This window comes from Pongo abelii, chromosome 2, assembly GCF_028885655.2.
Source record: "Pongo abelii isolate AG06213 chromosome 2, NHGRI_mPonAbe1-v2.0_pri, whole genome shotgun sequence".
NCBI classification, from domain to species: Eukaryota; Metazoa; Chordata; class Mammalia; order Primates; family Hominidae; genus Pongo; species Pongo abelii.
Window position 1 is genome coordinate 208876500 of NC_085928.1, and position 27380 is coordinate 208903879.

The 27380-nt window shown below is 40.2% G+C and overlaps 1 protein-coding gene across 3 annotated transcripts in view; it reads left to right on the top strand.

The window, feature by feature from the left end:
• FYTTD1 (forty-two-three domain containing 1) overlaps nucleotides 1-26371 on the top strand; it is a 38729-nt gene extending 12358 nt beyond the window's left edge. Inside the window, exons 3-9 of one of the 3 annotated variants that reach the window (XM_063721602.1) lie at nucleotides 11464-11612; nucleotides 13170-13282; nucleotides 16123-16219; nucleotides 16626-16687; nucleotides 19223-19297; nucleotides 20633-20759; nucleotides 23894-26371. In XM_063721602.1, coding sequence (XP_063577672.1) covers nucleotides 11464-11612; nucleotides 13170-13282; nucleotides 16123-16219; nucleotides 16626-16687; nucleotides 19223-19297; nucleotides 20633-20759; nucleotides 23894-23992 — 722 coding nt within the window. In that variant the 3' untranslated portion in view covers nucleotides 23993-26371. 3 annotated transcript variants of the gene reach the window in all.
• The last annotated feature ends 1009 nt before the right edge of the window (nucleotides 26372-27380 follow it).

Consider the following 27380-nt stretch of genomic DNA (forward strand, 5'->3'; position numbering starts at 1 on the left):
AATGAGGATGTTAGCTTGAGGTAAGAGAAATAAGTAGGACAGAGGAGCTCTTTGCAGATCCGCAGTATGATTTCTGATGGCTGAACAAGTCAATGAATGAAATCTTTAACTTCATGTTTGAAAAATAATTTAGGCACTCAGTAAATACTTGGAGAAACAACCCAAATGTCCTTCAGTGGTAGAACGTATAGAGTGTTCTTCAGTGGTAGAACGTATAGAGTTGTTCTTCAGTGGTAGAATGTGTAGGGTGTTCTTCAGTGGTAGAACGTATAGAGTTCTTAAGTGGTAGAATGTATAGAGTGTTCCTCAGTGGTAGAACGTATGGAGTTGTTCCTCAGTGGTAGAACATATAGAGTTGTTCTTCAGTGGTAGAACGTATAGAGTGTTCTTCAGTGATAGAATGTATAGAGTTTTTCTTCAGTGGTAGAATGTATAGAGTGTTCCTCAGTGGTAGAATGTGTAGAGTGTTCTTCAGTGGTAGAACGTATAGAGTTGTTCTTCAGTGGTAGAATGTATAGAGTGTTCTTCAGTGGTAGAACGTAGAGTGTTCCTCAGTGCTAGAATGTATAGAGTTGTTCTTCAGGGGTAGAATGTATAGAGTTGTTTTTTAGGGGCAGAATGTATAGAGCGTTCTTCAGTGGTAGAATGTATAGAGTTGTTCTTCAGTGGTGGAATGGTATAGAGTTCTCAAAATGTCATTAGGGGATCCCTAAGACATGGGGGATCCACAAGATCAAAATTAATTTCATGTTGATACTAAGATACTAATTGTATTTTGACTCTTACTCTCTCAAGAATGTACAGTAGCCTTTTCCAGAGTCTACATGATGTCTGATAATTAAAGTAGATTGAATTCAAAAGCAGGATCTTAGTTCAGTGGGCTGTAACAAAGTGCCATAGGCTAGGTGGCTTATAAAAAACAGAAGTTTATTTTGCCGAGTTTTGGAGATTAGCAGTTCAAGGTCAGGATGTCAGCAAGGTTAGGTTCTGGTGAGTGTTCTCTTCCAGGTTTCAGACTTTGGACTTCTTTTGATATCCTTGTGTGGCAGAAAGAAGGCTAGAGAGCTCTCCAGGGTCACTTTTGTAAGAGTGACTAATCCCATTCATGATGGCTCCATCCTCATGACTTTACCTCCCAAAGCCCTCAACTGTTAATTCCATAACATTAAGTGTTATTATTTCAACATGTGAATTTTGGAGAGATACAAACATTCAGCCCTTAACAAGCAGTTGTGAGAATCTAGTTGCCTTCTATTAAGGCAAACACCAAAGAGATCCAAAAACAATACCATTCTTCTTACTAAATGTTTTGTTTGTTTTGGAAAATAAAAATAACTAGTCCAGGCGCGGTGGCTCACACCTGTAATCCCAGCACTTTGGGAGGCCGAGACAGGCAGATCACAAGGTCAGGAGTTCGAGAGCAGCCTGGCCAATATGGTGAAACCTTGTCTCCACTAAAAATATAAAAATTAGCCGGGCATGGTGGCGGGCACCTGTAGTCCCAGCTACTCGGGAGGCTGAGGCAGGAGAATCGCTTGAACCTGGGAGGCAGAGATTGTAGTGAGCCAAGATCGCGCCACTGCACTCCACTCTGGGTAACAGAGCGAGACTCTGTCTCAAAAATAAAAAAGGCTGGGCGCGGTGGCTCATGCCTGTAATCCCAGCACTTTGGGAGGCCAAGGCAGGTAGATCACGAGATCGGGAGATCGAGACCGTCCTGGCTAACAGAGTGAAACCCTGTCTCTACTAAAAATACAAAAAAATTAGCTGAGCGTGGTGGTGAGCGCCTGTAGTCCCAGCTACTCGGGAGGCTGAGGCAGGAGAAAGGCGTGAACCTGGCAGGCGGAGCTTGCAGTGAGCCGAGATGGCAGCCACTGCATTCCATCCTGGGCGACAGAGTGAGACTCTGTCTCCAAAAAAAAAAGAAACTAATGGATACTAGGCTTAATACCTCAGTGATGGAATAATGTGTACAGCAAACCCCCATGATATGTTTACCTGTGTAACAAACCTGCGCATCCTGCACGTGTACCCCGACTTTAAAGTTTACAGACTGACAAATTGGATAAAGAGTCAAGACCCATCAGTGTGCTGTATTCAGGAAACCCATGTCACGTGCAGAGACACACATAGGCTCAAAATAAAAGGATGGAGGAAGATCTACCAAGCAAATGGAAAGCAGAAAAAGGCAAGGGTTGCAATCCTAGTCTCTGATAAAACAGACTTTAAACCAACAAATATCAAAAGAGACAAAGAAGGCCATTACATAATGGTAAAGGGATCAATTCAACAAGAAGAGCTAACTATCCTAAATATATATGCACCCAATACAGGAGCACCCAGATTCATAAAGCAAGTCCTGAGTGACCTACAAAGAGACTTAGACTCCCACACATTAATAATGGGAGACTTTAACACCCCACTGTCAACATTAGACAGATCAACGAGACAGAAAGTCAACAAGGATACCCAGGAATTGAACTCAGCTCTGCACCAAGCAGACCTAATAGACATCTACAGAACTCTGCACCCCAAATCAACAGAATATACATTTTTTTCAGCACCACACCACACCTATTCCAAAATTGACCACATACTTGCAAGTAAAGCTCTCCTCAGCAAATGTAAAAGAACAGAAATTATAACAAACTATCTCTCAGATCACAGTGCAATCAAGCTAGAACTCAGGATTAAGAATCTCACTCAAAACCGCTCAACTACATGGAAACTGAACAACCTGCTCCTGAATGACTACTGGGTACATAACGAAATGAAGGCAGAAATAAAGATGTTCCTTGAAACCAACGAGAACCAAGACACAACATACGAGAATCTCTGGGATGCATTCAAAGCAGTATGTAGAGGGATATTTATAGCACTAAATGCCCATAAGAGAAAGCAGGAAAGATCCAAAATTGACACCCTAACATCACAATTACAAGAACTAAAAAAGGAAGAGCAAACACATTCAAAAGCTAGCAGAAGGCAAGAAATAACTAAAATCAGAGCAGAACTGAAGGAAATAGAGACACAAAAAACCCTTCAAAAAATTAATGAATCCAGGAGCTGGTTTTTTGAAAGGATCAACAAAATTGATAGACCGCTTCCAAGACTAATAAAGAAAAAAAGAGAGAAGAATCAAATAGATGCAATCAAAAATGATAAAGGGGATATCACCACCGATCCCACAGAAATACAAACTACCATCAGAGAATACTACAAACACCTCTATGCAAATAAACTAGAAAATCTAGACGAAATGGATAAATTCCTCGACACATACACTCTCCCAAGACTAAACCAGGAAGAAGTTGAATCTCTGAATAGACCAATAACAGGAGCTGAAATTGTGGCAATAATCAATAGCTTACCAACCAAAAAGAGTCTGGGACCAGATGGATTCACAGCCGAATTCTACCAGAGGTACAAGGAGGAACTGGTACCATTCCTTCTGAAACTATTCCAATCAATAGAAAAAGAGGGAATCCTCCCTAACTCATTTTATGAGGCCAGCATCATCCTGATACCAAAGCTGGGCAGAGGCACAACCAAAAAAGAGAATTTTAGACCAATATCCTTGATGAACATTGATGCAAAAATCCTCAATAAAATACTGGCAAACCGAATCCAGCAGCACATCAAAAAGCTTATCCACCATGATCAAGTGGGCTTCATCCCTGGGATGCAAGGCTGGTTCAATATACGCAAATCAATAAATGTAATCCAGCATATAAACAGAACCAAAGACAAAAACCACATGATTATCTCAATAGATGCAGAAAAGGCCTTTGACAAAATTCAACAACCTTCATGCTAAAAACTCTCAATAAATTAGGTATTGATGGGACGTATCTCAAAATAATAAGAGCTATCTATGACAAATGACAAACCCACAGCCAATATCATACCGAATGGACAAAAACTGGAAGCATTCCCTTTGAAAACTGGCACAAGACAGGGATGCCCTCTCTCACCACTCCTATTCAACATAGTGTTGGAAGTTCTGGCCAGGGCAATTAGGCAGGAGAAGGAAATAAAGGGTATTCAGTTAGGAAAAGAGGAAATCACATTGTCCCTGTTTGCAGAGGACATGATTGTATATCTAGAAAACCCCATTGTCTCAGCTCAAAATCTCCTTAAGCTGATAAGCAACTTCAGCAAAGTCTCAGGATACAAAATCAATGTACAAAAATCACAAGCATTCTTATACACCAACAACAGACAGAGAGCCAAATCATGAGTGAACTCCCATTCACAATTGCTTCAAAGAGAATAAAATACCTGGGAATCCAACTTACAAGGGACGTGAAGGACCTCTTCAAGGAGAACTACAAACCACTGCTCAATGAAATAAAAGAGGATACAAACAAATGGAAGAACATTCCATGCTCATGGGTAGGAAGAATCAATATTGTGAAAATGGCCATACTGCCCAAGGTAATTTACAGATTCAATGCCATCCCCATCAAGCTACCAATGACTTTCTTCACAGAATTGGAAAAAACTACTTTAAAGTTCATATGGAACCAAAAAAGAGCCCACATCGCCAAGTCAATCCTAAGCCAAAAGAACAAAGCTGGAGGCTTCACGCTACCTGACTTCAAACTATACTACAAGGCCACAGTAACCAAAACAGCATGGTACTGGTACCAAAACAGAGATATAGATCAATGGAACAGAACAGAGCCCTCAGAAATAACGCCACATATCTACAACTATCTGATCTTTGACAAACCTGAGAAAAACAAGCAATGGGGAAAGGATTCCCTATTTAATAAATGGCGCTGGAAAAACTGGCTAACCATATGTAGAAAGCTGAAACTGGATCCCTTCCTTACACCTTATACAAAAATCAACTCAAGATGGATTAAAGACTTAAACGTTAGACCTAAAACCATAAAAACCCTAGAAGAAAACCTAGGCATTACCATTCAGGACATAGGCATGGGCAAGGACTTCATGTCTAAAACACCAAAAGCAACTGCAACAAAAGCCAAAATTGACAAATGGAATCTAATTAAACTAAAGAGCTTCTGCACAGCAAAAGGAACTACCATTAGAGTGAACAGGCAACCTACAAAATGGGAGAAAATTTTCACAACCTACTCATCTGACAAAAGGCTAACAGCCAGAATCTACAATGAACTCAAATTTACAAGAAAAAAAACAAACAACCCCATCAAAAAGTGGGCGAAGGACATGAACAGACACTTCTCAAAGGAAGACATTTATGCAGCCAAAAAACACAGGAAAAAATGCTCACCATCACTGGCCATCAGAGAAATGCAAATCAAAACCACAATGAGATACCATCTCACACCAGTTAGAATGGCAGTCATTAAAAAGTCAGGAAACAACAGGTGCTGGAGAGGATGCAGAGAAATAGGAACACTTTTACACTGTTGGTGGGACTGTAAACTAGTTCAACCATTGTGGAAGTCAGTGTGGCGATTCCTCAGGGATCTAGAACTAGAAATACCATTTGACCCAGCCATCCCATTACTGGGTATATACCCAAAGGACTATAAATCATGCTGCTATAAAGACACATGCAAACGTATGTTTATTGCGGCATTATTCACAATAGCAAAGACTTGGGACCAACCCAAATGTCCAACAATGATAGACTGGATTAAGAAAATGTGGCACATATACACCATGGAATACTATGCAGCCATAAAAAATGATGAGTTCATGTCCTTTGTAGGGACATGGATGAAATTGGAAATCATCATTCTCAGTAAACTATCGCAAGAACAAAAAACCAAACACCGCATATTCTCATTTATAGATGTGAATTGAACAATGAGAACACATGGACACAGGAAGGGGAACATCACACTCTGGGGACTGTTGTGGGGTCGGGGGAGAGGGGAGGGATAGCATTGGGAGATATACCTAATGCTAGATGATGAGTTAGTGGGTGCAGCGCACCAGCATGGCACATGTGTACATATGTAACTAACCTGCACATTGTGCACATGTGCCCTAAAACCTAAAGTATAATAATAATAAATAAAAATAAATAAAAGTGAAAATTTGTTCTTTTTCGTTTAAAAAGAGATGTTTGCCCTATGTGTAATGAGTTTATTATTATTTTTTAAGTGAAATGGTTTTTAACTATCTTATTAATAGTTTTTATTTTGGCCGGGCGTGGTGGCTCACCCCTGTAATCCCAGCACTTTGGGAGCCCGAGGTGAGTGGATCACCTGAAGTCAGGAGTTTGAGACCAGCCTGGCCAACATGACAAAACTCTGTCTCTACTAAAAATACAACAATTAGCCGGATGTGGTGGCACATACCTGTAATCCCAGCTCCTCGGGAGCCTGAGGCAGGAGAATCACTTGAACTGGGGAGGCGGAGGTTGCAGTGAGCTGAGATCGCGCCATTGCACTCCAGCCTGGGCGACAGAGTGAGACTCTTGTTTCAAAAAAAAAAAAAAAAAAAAGTTTTTATTTTAATTGCAGTAAATATAACCCACAGAAACAAAAACTTTGGAGTCCTCAATTGTTAAGCATGTGAAGAGGTTCGTGCTTGTAATCCCAGCATTTTGGGAGGTGAGAGCAAGAGGATTGCTTAAGCCAAGGACTTCAGGACCAGCGTGGGCAACATAGGGAGACCTCGTCTCTACAAAAAAAAAAGAAAGAGTGTAAAGATAAAGAGGTACTGAGACTAAAAAGTTTGAGAATGCTGTTCTTACTAGAGGTAGAAGAGTTGGGAATATTTGTATGTTGCTTTGGAAAGGAGCCAATAATATGATTATGTATACTCTAGGATGTGACGTTTCCCAGAAAATCCCTCAAATCTTTATTTAGATGATAAAGCTCCTGAAATTATTGAGACCTGATGTATGTGGAAATAAATTCATGAATAGATTAGTCTTGGGATTCAAAAGAAAGATGAAAATTTCTTTCTCTAGTTTTAGCTGTTACCAACCTTAGTTGCACCTGCGGAGCTTTATGAAATAGATGCTCTGGCTGTACTTTATTTCTACTGAACCAGGACCTGTAGAGGTAGGGCTTGGGGGATTTTTTTTAAGCTCCATGGATGATTCTGATACCTAACTGGTATTAAACTACTGCTCTGATGGAGCTGAAAATGTAAAAGGGTCTTCATAAAGGGTGGTAGTTGAAGTACATGGAGAATGTGGGTACTCTGGAACTCTGCAGAGAGGCTCAATGAATGAAAACTAAGAAAAGACTGTTGCATTGGATGATGTCTTTAGTACCCCTTCAGAGTGCTTTTTAGAATATAAGACAGTTACAGAGCATAAGAAGGAAGGGGAGATAATTGGGGCAGTATGTATAGATCTTTCTTACTTTATGTAATGTGACAATGAAAGGGTAAAGAATGTAATCATTGCTAAAACAGATACAGCTAATGAAGTTTGTTCAAAGGTAGAAAGGTGGGAGAACAAATCATATAGGCCTGATTAGAAAGCAGAGGAGGAGGCTGGGCCAAGTGGCTCATGCCAGTAATCCCAGCACTTTGGGAGGCCGAGGTGGGCAGATTACGAGGTCAGGAGTTCAAGACCAGCCTGGCCAACATAGTGAAACCCCATGTCTACTAAAAATGCAAAAAATTAGCTGGGCGTGGTGGCGGGTGCCTGTAGTCCCAGCTACTCAGGAGGCTGAGGCAGGAGAATGGCGTGAACCTGGGAGGTGGAGCTTGCTGTGAGCCGAGATTGCGCCACTGCACTCCAGCCTGGGCGACAGAGCGAGACTCCGTCCCCAAAACAAAACAAAACAAAACAAAAAACAACAACAAAAAAAAGCAGAGGAGGCAACACCTTGGATAAGAGAAAAAAAAACAGTAGCAAGATTGATAAGTATGGGAACAATGTACTGTACTATCAATAGAAATAGAAAGCACCAAGGGATAGAGTTCTATTCCATACTTTTTTTTTTTTTTTTTTGAGATGGAGTCTTGCCCTGTCACCCAGGCTGTAGTGTAGTAGTGCGATCTTGGCTCGTTGCAACCTCCGCCTCCCAGGTCAAGCGATTCTTATGCCTCAGCCTCCCCAGTAGCTGCGATTACAGGTGTGCACCACCACCCCTGGTGGCTAATTTTTATATTTTTAGTAGAGACGAGGTTTCACCATGTTGGCCAGGCTGGTCTCGAACTCCTGACCTCAAATGATCCACCCGCCTCAGCCTAAGTGCTGGAATTACAGGTGTGAGCCACAGTGCCCAACCTTATTTCATACTTAAGATCTTGTTTCAATCCATTTGATTCCTATTTATGAGAGTTTCTTGTCAGTTTTTCTCATCTAGTCCTGAAATTTTGGTATAATAATGGATTCCTCCTCCTTTTAATCTTTTCTTTTTGCCCTACAAACTCACTTATTCTTTTGGAATATTTTCCAGTTTCTTCCTTTCTCAAGGAAGATAGTTAGCATCAGCCTTATCAGATTATCATACAAATTATAGTACTCAGCACAGTGCCTAGCACAGTGAAGTGTAGCTGTCACATTATTTAACACAAATAGCAAGTGATTGTATATTGGAATTAATTTTAATGTACAGTTTTTCCCAGTATGGTTTAATCTTCATCTAGTTGCAATTTTAGAAGGAAACCACGCGTAGGGCAGCAGTAACTTGATTTAAAAACCAAAAACTTTAAGCCAGCCATGATGGCTCATGCCTGTAACCCCAGCACTTTGGGAAGTTGAGGCAGACAGATCACCTGAGGTCAGGAGTTTGAGACCAGCCTGGCCAACATGGTAAAACCCTGTCTTTACTAAAAATAGAAAAATAGGCTGGGCGCGGTGGCTTACACCTGTAATCCCAGCACTCTGGGAGGCTGAGGCAGGCAGATCACAAGGTCAGGAGATAAGACTATCCTGGCTAACACGGTGAAACCCTGTCTCTACTAAAAATGTAAAAAATTAGCCGGGCATGGTGGTGGGCACCTGTAGTACCAGCTACTCGGGAGACTGAGGCAGGAGAATGGCGTGAACCCGGGAGGCGGAGGTTGCAGTGAGCCGAGATCACGCCACTGCACTCCAGCCTGGGCAACAGGGTGAGACTCCGTCTCAAAAAAATTTATATATATATAACTGAGTGTGGTGGCAGGCACCTGTAATCCCAGCTACTCAGGAGGCTGAGGCAGGAGAATTCTTTGAACCCAGGAGGTGGAGGTTGCAGTGAGTTGAGATCACGCCATTGCACTCCAGCCTGGGCGACAGAGCGAGACTCTGTCTCAAAAAAAAAAAAAAAGAGTTTGCTTTACTGTTTAACCTAGCATTTCACCTTCTAGAAACTCACATCTTCAGAAAATAATCATGGATGTGTTTAAAAATATATCTGTGGTTCTATTGTGATATTATTTATAATTAGAACTAACTGAAATGATTAGTATAAAATTGGTTGGATCAAGTATGGCATATTAAAAAGTAATGCGATAAAAGGATGTCAAAAACATGGGATAATATTTTCGCAATATAGGTGTGTGTGTGTTTGAGACTTGTGTGTGTGTGTTTGAGACAGAGTCTTGTTCTGTCACCCCAGGCTGGAGTACAGTGTGATCTTGGCTCACTGTAACCTCTGCTTCCCAGGCTCAAGTGATCCTCCTGCCTTGGCATCCCTATTACCTGGGACTACAGGTGCGCACCACTGCACCCGGCTAATTTTTGTATTTTTTCTAGAGATGGGGTGTTGCCATGTTGCCCAGGCTGGTCTCGAACTCCTGGGCTCAAGCAATCCCTCCTTCTCGGTCTCCCAAAGTGCTGGGATTATAGGCATGAGCCACCATGCCCAGCCTGCAGTACAGGATTAATGTAGGGCTACAAAATAGTATGTAGAGTTGTATAGTTGCCGAAAGATTGACTCAGTTCACTTTCTACTATAAAATTGAGGCACTACTATAAAATTGAGAATTACTACAGGTGATAGTCTTGAGTTGCTTAAAAATAGTTAAAACCAAAAATGTTAACTTTTAAAATATATGTATACAAATAAAAGAAAGACTAGAAAGACAGAATGTTAGTGGTCATCTCTAGGTGGTAGGCTGATGGGTGATGTTTATTTTCTTATTTGTACTTTATATGTTTCTAGGAATTCTGCAGTGAACATGTTTATTTTTTAATTTACCTTTCTTTTTTTTTTTTTTTAACGGGCAGCCCCTGAACCAGAATAGGTTCGGAGACACTCCCAATTTATTTTTTATTTATTTATGTTTTTGAGACGGAGTCTCGCTCTTCACCCAGGCTGGAGTGTAGTGGCACGATCTCGGCTCACTGCAAGCTCCACCTCCCAGTTCACGCCATTCTCCTGCCTCAGCCTCCCGAGTAGCTGGGACTACAGGCACCTGCCACCACGCCTGGCTAATTTTTTGTATTTTTAGTAGAGACGGGGTTTCACTGTGTTTGCCAGGATGGTCTTGATCTCCTGACCTTGTGATCCACCTGCCTCGGCCTCCCAGAGTGCTGGGATTACAGGTGTGAGCCACCGCACCCGGCCCCTATTTTTTTTTTTTTTTAACTAGAAAAAAATTATTTACTTATTTGTCTATATATTTATTAATTTTTTAATCTATTTATTTTTTGGATACAGGGTCTCACTCTGTTGCAGCCTAGAACTCCCGGGCTCAAGCAATCCTCTCACCCCAGCCTCCTGAGTAGCTGGGACTACAGGCATGTGCTACTATGCCCAACTAATTTTTAGAGGCGAGGCCTCACTATGTTGCCCAGGCTGGTCTTAAACTCCTGAGCTCAAGGGATCCTCTTCCCTCGGCCTCCCAAGTGCTGGGATTACAGGCGTGAGCCACTGTGCCCAGCCTAAAAAAAGTATTTAAATAGGTAAGATATATAATGGAAAACCAAAGTTGGTAATGTCACATGCCACAGATTAAAATGTGTCTATTGGCACTCACTGGCAACTTTAGCAAAAGCAGTTTGAATGGAGTAGGGCTGAAAATGAAGCCAGATTGCAGTGTGCTGTCATAAGTAAATTGGAGATGAGATAGTGATGCCACTCTAGATGAGCACTGTTCAATAAAGATTGAGCACATATGAATATATTTTACTTAGCCCAATATCTCTAAAATATTTCACTATATAATTTATATAAAATCATCAGTGAAATATTTTACCTTGAAATATCTCAATTCAGACTAGTACTTAACTTCAAGTGCTCAGTAGCCACATATGGTTAGTGTCTACAGTAATGCACAGGTAAAGACTCGACAGACTGTCCTGTTTGTTGAGAAACTAATGACAAAAGAGTATGGCTAGAGGCAGCATGTGAGAATCCTCTAGTTATTTACAGTCCAGTGTAGCCACAGAACCCTTCCCAATGCAGCAGATTGCCTTTTCAAAATGAAGTATTTATGTAATTTAAAAAAGACAAATAATAACATAATAAATGTTCATAAGTTCCCCCTTCCTTGGGAAATAGAATATCCTGTGACCCTCCCAATTGAATTGTTAAATTGACATTTTCTTCTCTTTTTGCCCTCCTATAGGTTTTAGTAAGACTAGTCTGAATCGTAGAGGAAGAGTAATGCCTGGAAAGAGACGTCCTAATGGAGTTATCACTGGCCTTGCAGCTAGGAAAACAACTGGAATTCGAAAAGGAATTAGTCCTATGAATCGTCCACCTCTAAGTGACAAGGTAGGATGATGGCTTAATCCTAGATTAGATATCCTTTTCCTTTATTTGTACTAACATTTCTGTGAATAAGCTTAAGAAAGAATTTTATTTGTTTTTATGTAGTACTTTGGGACTGATATAAAAAATTTAATACCTAGATAAAAATCATTGCCATTCATAAAGAATACCTAAATTTCCACATTCTCAAATATAAGTAAGTTTTTTGTTTGTTTTTGTTTTTTATATATAGATAAGAGTCTTGCTCTGTTACCCAGGCTGGAGTGCAGTGATGCGATCTTGGCTCACTGCAATGTCCACCTCCCAGGTTCAAGCAGTTCTCCTGCCTCAGCCTCCCAAGTAGCTGGGATTACAGGTGTGCACCACCACTCCCAGCTAATTTTCATGTTGGCCAGGCTGGTCTTGAACTCCTGACCTCAAGTGGTCTGCCCACCTTGGCCTTCCAAAGTGCTAGTATTACAGGTGTGAGCCACCGTGCCTGGCCGAAAATTAAGAGTTTTTTTTGTTTGTTTGTTTGTTTTTGTTTTTTCGAGACAGAGTCTCATTCTGTCGCCCAGGCTGGAGTGCAGTGGTGCAATCTCGGCTCACTGCAACCTCCGCCTCGTGGTTTCAAGCAATTCTTTTGCCTCAGCCTCCCTAGTAGCTGAGACTACAGGTGTGCGCCACCATGCCTGGCTAATTTTTGTATTTTTAGTAGAGACGGGGTTTCACCAGGCTGGCCAGGCTGGTCTCCAACTCCTGACCTCCTGATCCATCCATCTCAGCCTCCCAAAGTGTGGGGATTAAAGGCGTAAGCCACGGTGCCTGGCCAAATTAAGACTTTTTAATGTGATTTAGTCAATGGATATTTATAAAGTACTTCTCTTGTACTTAATAGAAGAATCCAGATAAAGTATAAGATAAGGTGCATATTTGTCAAGAACTTTAGAGAAGTCTTTATGGACAATATGAATATCTGAATTAGGCTTTAATGATGGATTTAATTTACACATGTGGAGGAAGAAAAAGAGGATGTTTCATGTGCTTTTGTTTTTTATGATACTTTTTGCCTCTAACCATGTCTACTCCAGCGTCTTTGCTGTCATAACTTCCCTGCTTTTTCTTTTTTTTTGGCGTGCATTTGTTTTGGAACTTAGCTTTTTTAAATCTATTAGTATCAAAAATCATGTTTATATAAATTATTCCCTGATTTATAGCTCTGGCTCTCTGATTCTTCTCTTGAGTTCCAGAGCCGCAATTCCCCATCACCTGTGGGTCCGCTGAGCACCTCACATATTTTAAATATCTCTGGCTCTCTGATTCTTCTCCTGAGTTCCGGAGCCATGATTCCCCATCACCTGTGGGTCCCACGAGTACCTCACATATTTTAAATATAATGTGGGGTTTTCATCTTTTCAGTCACGTAGACTGTACAGTTTCAAGTTGTTTGTTTCTCTGTCTCCCTTATGTACACATTCAAGCAGTTGTCAATCCTTGTTCATTCTGCATCAGAAATGTTTATTGTAGTGGAGTATATAGAAAAATGCAATTTGATTAACACAGTTTCTTGCCTTCTGTTAGAATATAGAACAATATTTTCCAGTATTAAAAAGGAAGGCAAACCTTCTGAGACAAAATGAAGGGCAGAGGAAACCAGTAGCAGTTCTCAAGAGACCTAACCAGCTAAGCAGAAAGTAAGTGCTCAAATATAATGATGTGTTGTTTTGCATTAAAAACACTTCCTGCATTAAGTGCTGTGAAGAATGGATCTGCAGTGATTTTTTTAGTTATCTGGTCATTTTCAAGACAGATATTTGGGATGTCTATCTTAACATCCACATGGATGTATCCAGTAATAGGTTGTTTATTAGATGAATTCTTACTGATGAATTTAACCGATACAAGCTTTTTAAAAAGCATCACTCTGCTTCTTTACCTCTTTGACATATGGAGTAAAATTGCAAAAGCTGATCACTTTAGTAGAACTCTCTCCTGCCTCCCCCCCCCGTTTTTTGAGACAGGGCTTCTCGATCTGTTGCTGAGGCAGTAGTGCAGTGGCGCCATCACTGCTCACTGGAGCCTCGACCCGCCCTGGGCTCAAGCGATCCTCCCACATCAGCCTCCTGAGTAGCTGGGACCACAGATACATGCCACCATGCCCTGCTAATTTTTTTTTTTTTTTTTTTTTTTTAATAGAGACATGGTCTCACCGTGTTGTCCAGGCTGGTCTCAATTCCTGGCCGCAAGTGATCTTCCCACTCAGCCTCCTAAAGTGCTGGGATTACAGGCATGCGCCCCTGTGCCCAGCCCTGGTAGAACTCTTAACATCTCAGTGGGAATTATTCAAAATTGGGAATTCTGAAAGCTCAATTTGTTACTCAGTCTGGATGGCTCTCACTAGAACACTGAAACACAATGTATGTTATTTGTGGGAAAATCAAACTAGAAAGGAAGAATTCTTCATGAACACTTGTTAAACTGAAATTATTTTTATAGTAAATTGAATAATAAAAACCAAAAATTATGGCCTGTCAGCTGGGTGCAGTGGCATGTGCCTGTGGTCCCAGCTACTTATGGGGCTGAGGCAGGAGGATCACATGAGCCCAGGATTCAGGGCTAACCTGGGCAACATAGTGAGACCCCCATCTCTGAAAAAGAAAAGAAAAATTATGATCTGTTGTTATGGCATTCTGTTCTCTGTAAGGACAAAGTAGATGAAGTTGATGAGGTGTGAAGTTTGCTTATTCAGTTTCAAGTATTATTTATTTATCTTTCATGGAAGATAATTCAGCAAACAAAACCTGGAATGAGGTTTTTTAAAAATGCAGTGGCTGGGCACAGTGGCTCATGCCTGTATTCCCAGCACTTTAGGGGGCTAAAGCAGGCGGATCAACTGAGGTCAGGAGTTACATGGCAGAACCCCGTCTCTACTGAAAATGCAAAAATTAGCCCGATGTGGTGGCGCATGCCAGCAATCCCAACACTTTGGGAGGCCGCTGCGTGTGGATCACCTGAGGCCAAGAGTTCAAGACCAGCCTGGCCAACATGGTGAAACCCCATCTCTACTAAAAATACAAAAATTAGCTGGACGTGGTGGTGCATGCCTGTAGTTCCAGCTATTTGGGAGGCTGAGGCAGGAGAATCGCTTAAACCTGGGAGGCGGAGGTTGCAGTGAGTCAAGATCGTGCCACTGCACTCCAGCCTGGGTGACAGTGAGACTCTGTCTCAAAAAAATAAAAATAAAAAACAAAAAGTGGAATGGCTGGAATTGCAGTTTTAACCATCATCTTTTGCAAATCACTTGATAATATCTTTTGTGAAAGGGGACTTTCTCAAATAAGAACCCATCATTTACATGAGACTTACATGTTAATTGGGTTAGCTAGGGCAATTTTGAAGTTGAATCTCTGAAAGATTGGAGGTAAGACTAGGGAATCTGTTAAACACTTGTTTATATAGTTTTTCATATTTATCAATACATCAGTTGAAGACATGGAATGTTAGAGGATTGAATATTTCATAGATAAATATGAAATTTTAATTTTTCATACTTCACTAACTTCCTATAGAAAACAAATTAGGTGCCGCAAACCACCATGGCACATGTATAGCTACCTAAGAAACTTGCACGTTCAGCACATGTGTCTCAGAACTTAAATTAAAAAAAAGAATTGGTGACAGTCAAACATAATTAAGAGCATTGTTCTGTGCATGAAAGAACAAGAAATAGAAGAGTGTAAGTTTTTCTGTGGTTGATTTATTTTTTGAGATGAAGTCTGTGTCGCTGGGCTGGAGTGCAGTGGCTTGATCTCGGCCCGCAGCAACCTCTGCTTCCCTGATTCAAGCAATTCTCCTGCTTCAGCCTCCTGAGTAGCTGGGACTACAGGCGCGTGCCAGCAAGGCTGGCTGATTTTTGTGTTTTTAGTAGAGGCAGGGTTTCACCATGTTGCCCAGGCTGGTCTCAAACTCCTGACCTCAACTGATCCACTCACCTCAACCTCCCAAAGTGCTGGGATTACAGGTGTGAGCCATAACGCCTGGCTTCTATGGTTTATATTAATACATAACGGTTTCTGAGTGAGGAAGGAAGAGAAAGCTGAAGAAGGAGATGTTGTTTTTCAAACCTTTCTCTTTATTTTTGGTCTTCAGTTTATTTTAGGTCTTCAGTTTGGCCTATGTGTGGTTTTTCTTTTGTACTAATCCTGTAAATTGTAAAGTTATGTTTTCACCAAATATAGGAAATAGCACTAAAAATGTGATTATTAATGTCTTCAGAAGATATATGGGATATTAGAGGACTGAATATTTGGAAGATAAAGTGGTTTGAAATTAACAGGTGGTTATGTGCTATGCTTCGGAGGGAGGTATTTGTTAATCAAATCTCAGTAGCTTCATGTTAATAAGGAAATAATTCAGAGTTGTTTGTTACTTGTACCTCATGTTTGTAGCCTATGAATTTAACTATTTTTGCTTATTTTTCCTCAAGATGTTTTAAAGTAAATGGCTTAGCATGGCCTATGTGTTTTTGTTGCAGAAATAACATTCCAGCTAATTTTACCAGGAGTGGAAATAAATTAAATCATCAGAAAGATACTCGTCAGGCAACTTTTCTTTTCAGAAGAGGCCTGAAGGTATTTAAAAACTTTGGCAGTGTTTTTTGTTTGTTTGTTTTTTCCCAAAGAGGATCCTGAGCAGCCACCTTTAGTAAGCCTCAGTCATAGGCAGCATTGGGTTCAGGATGTGAGGCACATGGTAGTAGATTAGTTCTTTCTGTTGTATGTTTTTTATTTCCTGTCTTTTCTTACCCTCAATAGCAATGTCTTATAAGAATTTAACTTGTTATTTGGGAATAAACTTGTATTTGCCACTTGTTCTCGTATAGGAATTCCAACAGGGAAGTGTTGCCAGAATAGCACAGGCCCCTCTTCTGCATTCATGCACACGCCCCACGGGGTTATGAAGTTCTAGAGCAGGATCGCTCTTTGGATTCAAATCCTCTGCTTTCTGTGGGACCTACTGCTTTTTTTTTCCCTTCAGGTTCAGGCCCAGTTGAATACAGAACAACTGCTAGACGATGTAGTAGCAAAGAGAACTCGTCAGTAAGTTTCCATTTGTTTTTCAAGATGTTATTTCAAAACTCCCAGAATACTAACTACCCAAATTATCATGTACCTCAGTCCAGAAGAAATTAATTGAAACCCAAAATAAAATTCAGTCTGAAAGCTGGGCATAGTGGTGCTACACACCTGTAATCCCAGCTAGTTGGGAGACTGAAGCAAGAGAATTGATTGAGCCCAAGAGTTCAAGGCTGTGAAGTGCCATAATCTCACCTGTGTATTGCCACTGCACACCAGCCTGAGCAGCATAGCTCGATCACCAGTGCACAGCAGCCTGAGCAGCATAGCTCGATCACCAGTGCACAGCAGCCTGAGCAGCATAGCTCGATCACCATCGCACAGCAGCCTGAGCAGCATAGCTCGATCACCAGTGCACAGCAGCCTGAGCAGCATAGCTCGATCACCAGTGCACAGCAGCCTGAGCAGCATAGCTCGATCACCAGTGCACAGCAGCCTGAGCAGCATAGCTCGATGCCAGTGCACACCAGCCTGAGCAGCATAGCTCGATCGCCAGTGCACACCAGCCTGAGCAGCATAGCTCGGGCTATGGAGACTGTCTCCAAAAAAATTTTTAAAAATTGAGCCTAAAATAAATAAATCCTGTTTTGTCCTTTGTTAATTTTCCCCAAAAACCTTTTGTGTTTTCATGTGTCGATATTGTAACAGTTTTAGTGCCAAGTAGATTACTTCTTTTTTATTATTTTTATTTTTTATTGGCTATTCCATTTTAATGAAACAGCTTTTTTTTTCTTTTTCTTTTTTTTGCTGTAACTGCTTTCATACAAATGAAGCTATTTAGGGAATGAATAGAATAAAATTCAGTAGAGCTTTTAGAAAATTTGTACAACTTGAAAAAAAATAGTTTTCCTTTTCACAGTCTTTTTTTCTTAGCCCTATAAAAAATCTTTTGAAAATCTATTTTATCCTGTTATAATCACACCTCCTAAGTGTGAGTTGTAACATACTAATTCCATCAGTGTGATTAGGTTTTGAGATTAAATTATGTAAAATTAAGACTACTTTTTGGAAAACAAAATATATACAGTTGGCCCTCTGTGTCTCAGGGGAATTGGTTCCAGGCCCATTGAAGAGATTAAAATCCTCAGATACTCAAGTCCCTTACAATCGGCCCTCCATATCCATGGATTGTTTTCATTCTGCGGTTGAAATTGATTGGATACATGGATGTAGAACCTGTGGATACAGAGAGCTGGCTGTAAAACATGGTCAGGGTCCAGATATGGTGCCAAGTATGGGGCATGATTTTTAGCAGTTGGAGTGTTAGGAAACTGTGAAACTGATACAGGTAGTATTCTTTAGCACAGGGGTCATGACATTAGAAACCATGGGGAAAGAAATAATAATTGTAGCCTTTTTGCTTTTGCAGTGAACAATATTTACATAATCGTGATCATATAAATGTTATTTGTTTTGAACTTTGAGAATCAACCTGTTAGACAAAGCACAAAACAGTTAATTTGAGAACAGAATATAATGTAAATGTCCGATTTTGACTAATGTGAATATAAAGGAAGAGCTGACAGAAAGTGAGAGGTACAAACAAAGGAGCAGAGGTGGAGGGAAGGAATAGAGGCACTGTTATCCTTTCACATAAAGCTGAGGGTGGGGTCAAGAGATTCTACTGAAAGAAACAGAGATTTAAGTATTTTCAGTTACAAAGGCCCGGAAATAGTGATACAGTCATCAAAATGTTTCAAGGTAGGTAAGGACACTGGAGGATAGTTTGACGAACTAAATCTTTATTCATCATAGCAAGTTTTTTTTTTTGAGATGGAGTCTCGCTCTGTCGCCCAGGCTGGAGTGCAGTGGCGCAGTCTCATTTCACTGCAACCTCCCCCTCCCGGGTTCACGCAGTTCTCTGCCTCAGCCTCCCGAGTAGCTGGGATTACAGATACCCACCACCACGCCCCATACCCGGCTTCATTTTGTATTTATTTATTTATTTATTTTTTTAGTAGAGATGGGGTTTCACTATCTTGGCCAGGCTGGTCTTGAACTCCTGACCTCATGATCCACCTGCCTCTGCCTCCCAAAGTGCTGGGATTACAGGTGTGAGCCAGCGTGCCCGGCTGCAGCAAGTTTTTTTTTTTTTTTTTTTTTTTTTTTTTACTATATAAGCGTCTTGTTTAGTGAATTGGAAGTAACCAGCAAGCAGGTAAAACAGAAAGGTTGAAAGTGCTGCCTCTGGAGAGTAGGAATGGAAAGCAGAATAGTGGGGTGAGGGACTGTTGCTTTTTATTAGAAGTTCTTTTGTACTATTTGATTTTTTTTAATTTGTATATATTTATTACACTGAAAAATATTTAATAAATTAATTCAGATGCTCAGTTCTGTACCCAAGATGTTGATTCATTATATCATGGTGGGGTTTAGGTACTTATTTCTTACAAGCTAAGAAAAAGTAATGGATACTTTTAATGTTTATTTTTATTTTGAATATACATAGGGTTTATCAACTTACATTTAATGAATTTTTTTGATTTTTTTTGAAACTAGATGGCGGACTTCCACCACAAATGGAGGAATTTTGACTGTATCTATTGACAATCCTGGAGCAGTGCAATGCCCAGTGTAAGTTGTTTCTTTCTTTGTGCAAAAATTATAACCTCTCATTACATGAGATCATAAGAAAGTATTGGACTTCTGCTCAGAGAATGATGTCCAAGTTAGGATAAACCAAGAAGAAAGTAATACCTGTGATACAATATGGAAACAGTATATGGTGTAAAGTAAAGTAAGAGCTTTCTTGATTCCTGATTCTGCAGCCCTAAATGACCACGTTTAAACCGTGTTTTTTATGTTTTAAAAATGATGTGCATGTATACTCCACCGTTTTTTTGGAGGCAAGGTCTGGCCCTGTTACCCAGGCTGGAGTGCAGTGCCGTGATCATTGCTTACTGCAGCCTTGACCTCCCAAGCTCAAGCGATCCTCCTGCCTCAGCCTCCCGAGTCCCGAGTAGCTGGGACGATAGTTGCTCACCACCATGCCTGGCTTTTTTGTTTGTTTGTTTGTGCCCAGACTGGTCTTGAACTCCTAGACTCAAGCAGTCCTCTTGCCTTGGCCTCCCAAAGTGCTGAGGTTATAGGCGTGAGCCACTGCACCTGACCCAATATGTATATTTTTGTGTACAATAATAAACGAGATGATGGTATACATGCTACTTCTCCCAATCCCTGTAATATTTTCGATGTCTTTATTTTTCAGACCATACAGACCTACCTTCTCTTTAAATTTATTGCTTTATAAACTTTGTCGATTTATGGAGCTTATGTTCTATTCAACCATCTCTTGATTTTTTTAAGAGATAAGGTCTCACTCTGATGCCCAGGCTGGAGTGCAGTGGTGCCACCATAGCTCACTGCTACCTCGAACTCCTGGGCTCCAATAATTCTCCTGCCTCAGCCTCCTGAGTAGCTGGGAACATAGGCATGCACCACCACACCCAGCTAATTTTTTTTTTGTACAGATGGGGTCTTGCTGTGTTCCTTAGGCTCGTCTCTAACCCCTGGCCTCAAGCGATCCTCCTGCCTTGGCCTCCCAAAGTACCGGGATTATAGGCCCAAGCCACAGTACCTAGCCATCCAGCCATCTTAATGATTGAAATGAAAAGAATGTAGGATGGGTGCCTAGGACTTTAGAGATTGCTTTATTTTAATGGAAGATCAAGAGTTAGGAATCACCAAACATTCCAACTTGTTGAAAAGTTTGTAGTTCTATTTAAAGAGATAGTCTCTGAACAATTATATATTTTAGTCTAGAGTAGCCAGTGACACTTTTTTTTTGAGAACACAAATAAAATGGCCCTAATACATTTGAACATGTGTACAAGATGTCTTAAGTACCAAATGAATTTATTTTTCTTTTCATTGTTAAGCTGCTCTGATATTTTAATATTTTTCTAATAGAACTCAGAAACCACGATTAACTCGTACTGCTGTACCTTCATTTTTAACAAAGCGGGAGCAAAGTGACGTCAAGAAAGTTCCTAAAGGTGTTCCCCTACAGTTTGACATAAACAGTGTCGGAAAACAGGTAAAAAAAGTTTTCTGTATTTTCTTGGGTCATTTGCTGAGAATATTTTAATTAACAAAGTATTTATTATAATAGTGAATTATAAACAAGGTATCTTAACTGCCCCCTGAAACCTAGGGAACCACCAATCTGCTTTTGTCTGCCAGTTTGCCTATTTTGGCATTTCATATAAATCAGCTCATGCGGTGTATATTTGTGACTGAATTCTTTCACTTAGCATAATGTTTTCAAGGTTCATCTATATTGTATGCATATTTAATTTTGTTTTCCTGCTGAACAGTGTTCATCATATGTATATACCACATCTTATTTATTCCTTCATTACTGGATGGGTATTTGGGGTGTTTTCACTCCTTGGATATTAGGAATAATACTGCTCTGAGCATTTGTGCAGAAGTTTTTGTGTGAGCATCTGTTTTCATTTCTCCCTGGTAAATACCTAGGAGTAGAATTGCTAGGTTTATAGTAACTCTGTATCTAACCTTTTGAGGAACTGCTGGACTGTTTTTCCTAGAAGAGTCTGTGCTACAACTTTATATTCCCACCAGCATCTATGAGGGTTCTGAATTTCTCTACATCCTCACCAACACTCACTATTATCTGCTGTTCGACTATAGCCATCTAGCAAGATTACAGGATACAAGGTTAATAACAAAATTGTCAAAACCAACCAGGCGCGGTGGCTCATACCTGTAATCCCAGCACTTTGGGAGGCCGAGGTGGGCAGATGACCTGAAGTCAGGAGTTCGAGACCAGCCTGGCCAACGTGGTGAAATCCTGTCTCTACTAAAAATACAAAAATTAGCCTGGTGTGGTGGCTCACGCCTGTAATCCCAGCTACTAGGGAGGCTGAGGCAGGAGAATTGTTTGAACCCAGGAGGCAGAGATGGCAGGGAGCTGAGATCGTGCCACTCACTCCAGCCTGGGCAACAGAGCAATACTCCATCCCAAAAAAAAAAAAAGGTCAAAACCACATTGACAATTTTGTATTAACCATATTAACCTTGTATCCTGTAATCTTGCTAAATTCACTTACTTTTGAATTGACTTTGTAGATTCCTTAGGACATTTTTTTTTTTAATGAAACGGTCTCACTCTGTCACCAGGACTGGAATGCAGTGGCATAATCATAGCTCACTGTAGCCTTGACCTCCCAGCCTCAAATGATCCTTCCTCCCACCTCAGCCTCCTAGGTAGCTGGGGATACAGGCACACACCACCACACCTGGGGATACAGGCACACACCACCACACCTGGAGATACAGGCACACACACCACACCTGGGGATACAGGCACACACCACCACACCTGGGGATACAGGTACACACCACCACACCTGGGGATACGGGCACACACACCACACCTGGGGATACGGGCACACACCACCACACCTGGGGATGTAGGCACACACCACTACACCTGGGGATACGGGCATACACACCACACCTGGGGATGTAGGCACACACACCACACCTGGGGATACAGGCACACACCACCACACCTGGGGATACAGGCACACACACCATACTTGGCTAATTTTTGTATTTTTTGTAGAGACAGGGTTTCAGATAGGGTTTCGCTACATTGCCCAGGCTGGTCTTGAACTCCTAAGCTCAAGCCACCACCTGCCTTCTGTGGCTGGCCAGCTTAGGATTTTATGTGTAAACATTCATTTCATTCTCCTAATTCCTTTCCAATCTTTAAACCTTTTCTTTGTCTTGCTTTGTTACAATGGCTAGGACCTCCAGTCCAATGTCGAGTAGAAGTGGTAAGATGTATACTTGTATGCATGCCTTGTTCCAAAGCCTGAAGAGAAAGCATTAAATATGTCACCATTTAGTATGATATTAGGCATAGTTTTTTTTGTTTTTTTTTTTTGAGATAGAGTCTTACTCTGTAGCCCAGGCTGGAGTGCAGTGGCGCGATCTTGGCTGACTGCAACCTCTGCCTCCTGGGTTCAAGCAATTCTCCTGTCTCAGCCTCCTGAGTACCTGGGACTACAGGCATGTGCCACCACACCCAGCTAATTTTTCTGTATTTTTAGTAGAGACAGGGTTTCACCATATTGGCCAGGCTGGTCTCAAACTCCTGAACTTTTGATCTGCCTACCTCGGCCTCCCAAAGTGCTGAGTTTACAGGCATGAGCCACCATGCCTGGCCCAGTTTCTTTTTTTTTTCTCTTTTCTTTTTATAGATTCTCTTTGTCAGATTGAGGAAGCTCACTTCTATTCCTGATATACTGAGAATTTTTATCAAGAATGCGTATTCAATTTTGTCAGATGCTTTTTTGGTATTCCTTGAAATAATGTGAAATTGAAGTTACAAAGGATGGATAGAAATTTGACCAAATTGGCCTGGTGTGGTGGCTCACGCCTGTAATCCCAGAACTTTGGGAGGCCGACATGGGTGGATCACTTGGGGTCAGGAGTTTGAGACCAGCCTGGTCAACATGGAAAAACCCCGTCTCTACTAAAAATAAAAAAATTAGCCAGGTGTGGTGACCCGTGCCTGTAATCCCAGCTACTCGGGAGGCTGAGATGGGAGAATTGCTTGAACCCAGGAGGTGGAAGTTGCAATGAGCTGAGATTGCGCCACTGCACTCCAGCCTGGATGACAGCCAGACTATCTCAATAAAAAAAAAAGGAAAAAAAATTTGACCAAATTTGTTTTGCTTATTTTTATTTTGTTGCTATTATTTTTTTCCAGAAATGGTAAGTTTGTAGATGCTGTTGTTAATTTAAAAAAAAAACCAGATTTTCATTTGAATTTGATTAGAATTTCTGTGTTGAACTCACCGTAAGTCAAGAAAATTTGCTATAAAATATTTACAGGTCTGAAGAGTTCTTACTTTTATCAGTGACATCATGAGTTGGTGGCAGTGTTTACAGAGCCTGAAAATAATTCAGATAGGGGCTTTGGGTGTATGACTTCCAGGCATTATAGCATATGTGTGTTTTATATAGTATATAATGTAGGCTTTATATGAGGTCATACATGTAAATATTTAGGAAATGTTAGCTGTCGTTACTTCTAATTAATCATAAGATGACATTATTGTTCCAAAGCAAATATGGCTTTCAGTAAAGTTGTTAATTGTTGCTTTGTTGTTGTTTTTGTTTTTTTCTTTTCTCTAGACAGGGATGACGTTGAATGAGCGGTTTGGGATCCTGAAGGAACAAAGAGCCACTCTCACATACAACAAAGGGGGAAGCCGCTTTGTCACCGTGGGATAGGTCCCATGTCACAGGAACTTTTGAGTGATGACTCTGAAAAGTTAAATAGCTTGAAGAGTTCATCACAGAAATTCAAGAAACTTTACTTCAAAATATTCGCAAGGCTAAATAACTCTTATTTTTGAAGGTTTTTTTTTTTAAAAAAAAAAAGTATAAAATAATGCCCTGAAAGAATAATAGGGATTATACCTATCTGTTCTTAAAGATTTCGTGGTTGGCTCAGACAGAACAATCATCTGTTTGACTTCTTTGGTTCCTCATGCAGCAGAAGGAAGACAGAAAGATAGAAATTGATTATTTTTATGATAGTGGTATTCAGGATCTCATCACCTTTGCCCATATTTTAGACTTTGTCATGGTAAATCTTGGTCTTCAGAAACATAAGTAGGTCCCTTTGTTGCTGTCACTTACCTTTTAATAGTGTTGGTGTAGTCAGTACAGTTGCCTTTTCTTCATTAGAGATACAAAAAAATTTATTAGAATTCCAGTGTTGGGTTTTAAGATTTATGGGAATATCTAGAACGTGGTTCCTTTTTCAGATGGTGTAATCCCCTGGAATTATACAGCTTTAGTGCTGAACTTTTAACAAGAAGTGTGGCTCTAGGTACTAGTCTCAGTTTAAAATGTTGGTGTTTAAAGACTGTAAATGCATATTTACAAAGTTATCTGATAGGGCCTTGGAGGAGAAGGCCGAGTTTTAAAAAATGACAGTTTGTGTTTAATAAATGAAGGCATGAGAGGAAGTAAGTAGCAAGTTGAAGGACAGGTAGTTGAGATGAAAAACTTCAAAACCCTGGTTATAGGTGTACTGTTTGGATTTAGCATAGTCTTGAGTCTAGTGTCCACAAAGAATTAATCAAATGATATTTAGAAGAATTATAACTATTACATTGAATGGAGTCCCTTGGATATTTTGATAGTAAAATTAATAGCCATAAAGTCCTAGACTTCTTATTGGAAGTTAAAATTTCTTATTTGAAAAGTTGAAATTTATGAGCTTTGAAGATTGCTAAATTAAATAATTTATAGCTCCAAAAACAAAAATATACTTGTATATGTCACAGAGAGAAAAAACGCAAAATTTATAATAGAGTTACATTAACCTTGTTGTTTACCTTTCACTGATTTCTTATATGATATAAATTAAAGTTCAGGCATTTATGGGGAGAAAAGGCCCTCCCCACTGCCCAGCCACCTGCCACCTCTGACAGAGTGGGAGAAGTTAGTCTGTGCCAAGATAGTACTGAGTCCTCAGATGTTGTATACTGTAAATTACGGTATAATGCCAAATGCAGCAAAATCTTCCAGGAATACATTATAAGTTTGGTTATTTTGAAGCTTGACGTTTTAGTTTGCCATTATATTAAAAACATCTAAATAGGTGTTAGTTTCTCAGGAGTAGATTGTTAGTGTTGACTTTTCCTGTAAAGCAGACATCGTTCTTGGCCTGCCCTGCGTTGTGTACTAGACTTCATTGTTGTCTCTCATGCTTCTTGAGTTGCTTCATGGTTTATGCTCGCCATGGAAAGCTGTCAGTAACAGTTTCATGCTTATACCAAAGAGTTAAATCTGATCTTTAATATCTGATATTTTCCTGGTACTTGTACTGATAAGGGATTATTGGAAGTCAGTCACACAATTTGAAAATAAATTCTAGTCTCTCCTTAGCTATTTGATGCTTTTCATATAGGCCAAGAACTCATTGCAAAACATTTTTGCAAGTATGAATGCCTGTATTTGGTCTAGGAACAGTACATTTTAGTCTGATTTAGAATTACTGGTAGCTTATTTTAAAGCAAGGAAAAGCAGCTGAGCTCGAGTTTGCTGTCTTTAGAACGGTTTGTGAAAATATGGTATAAAGGTGTTTTCATTTTCCTGTTCTTACCTATTATTGTATAGAGCTATTCATGCCATTTTTTGGGAAAACCTTAAAAATTGCCCCAAATACTGACATTGAGTGCATTAAATAACAAATTATCTTTGGTATATTAAACTTTTATTCTTCATGCATCTGTAATTTAATTTTAAGTATAATGTTTTGCCTTTGGTACAACTAAATTAAAACTCTTGGTGGTCACATATTGTATATAAACAAAACAATATGCTTTGTTGAAGGAGAATTTTCTTTATTGGAATGTGGTTGTAATCCTTGTTCAGTTCTTAAGTTTCGGTTTTTTTAAAAAACAGGATGCAACTTAAACTTTTCTTTGCATCAAGGTATATGCAAAACATTGGTGCCGTGCATCACCAAATGAAAGTTTGTATTTAACGAGGAGGTGCTTTACACTGTACTTTTTGGTGTTTTTTGGAAAAGTTACATTTAGATCTATTCTGAAGCTGTTCATTTTTAACAAATAAAATGTTACAGGTTTCACATGATTTATTCTCAGCTCTAAAGATTGAGTTGTGGTTTTTAGATTGTTCTGTGTTACGAAGAACTTTGTAGTGGTTATTTATATTTGTAGTTTTTAGGGTGTGAAACCTTATCTACTAGTAAAATTGGTAGATCACTGTAGACTCTCCTATTAGCATCCCTCTCTCTCTTGATAATTTCATTTGTAGCTCCAACAAATGAATCTAAAAAGAAGAATCCAGGCCGGGCACGGTGGCTCACGCCTGTAATCCCAGAACTTTGGGAGGCCAAGGCGGGTGGATCACGAGGTCAGGAGCAAGACCAGCCTGGCTAACATAGGGAAACTCTATCTTTACTAAAAATACAAACATTAACTGGTGTGGTGACATGCGCCTGTGGTCCCAGCTACTTGGGAGGCTGAGGCGGGAGAATTGCTTGAACCCAGGAAGCAGAGATTGCAGTGAGCCGAGACCACGCCATTGCACTCCAGCCTGGGTGACAGAGTGAGACTCTGTCTCAAAAAAAAAAAAAAAAAGAATCCAGTATACTTTGCAATGCAGAAATTGGGTTAGATGAGCCTTTAGAGATTAATCCAGTTTAACCCCTCCTTTTACATCTTAGTAAAGTGAGTCCCAGTGTTTTCAAGAGTTGCGTGTGGCAGTTATTTTTTGAGCTCAGATCTTCTAATTCTTTTTTTTTTGTTCTTTTTTTTTTTATTATACTTTAAGTTTTAGGGTACATGTGCACAATGTGCAGGTTAGTTACGTATGTATACATGTGCCATGTGCCATGCTGGTGTGCTGCACCCATTAACTCGTCATTTAGCATTAGGTATATCTCCTAAAGCTATCCCTCCCCCCTCCCGCCAGATCTTCTAATTCTTAATTGATAATAAACTGCTTCAGTGAATTGAACACCCACAGAAAATAGTGGAATGGTGTGTGGTTTTCAAATACCTGAGAATTGGTAATAGCCATGCTTTAGCATTTTTAGCATGGTAAGTAAATCTATTCTACCAGTGATGATTATACTTTA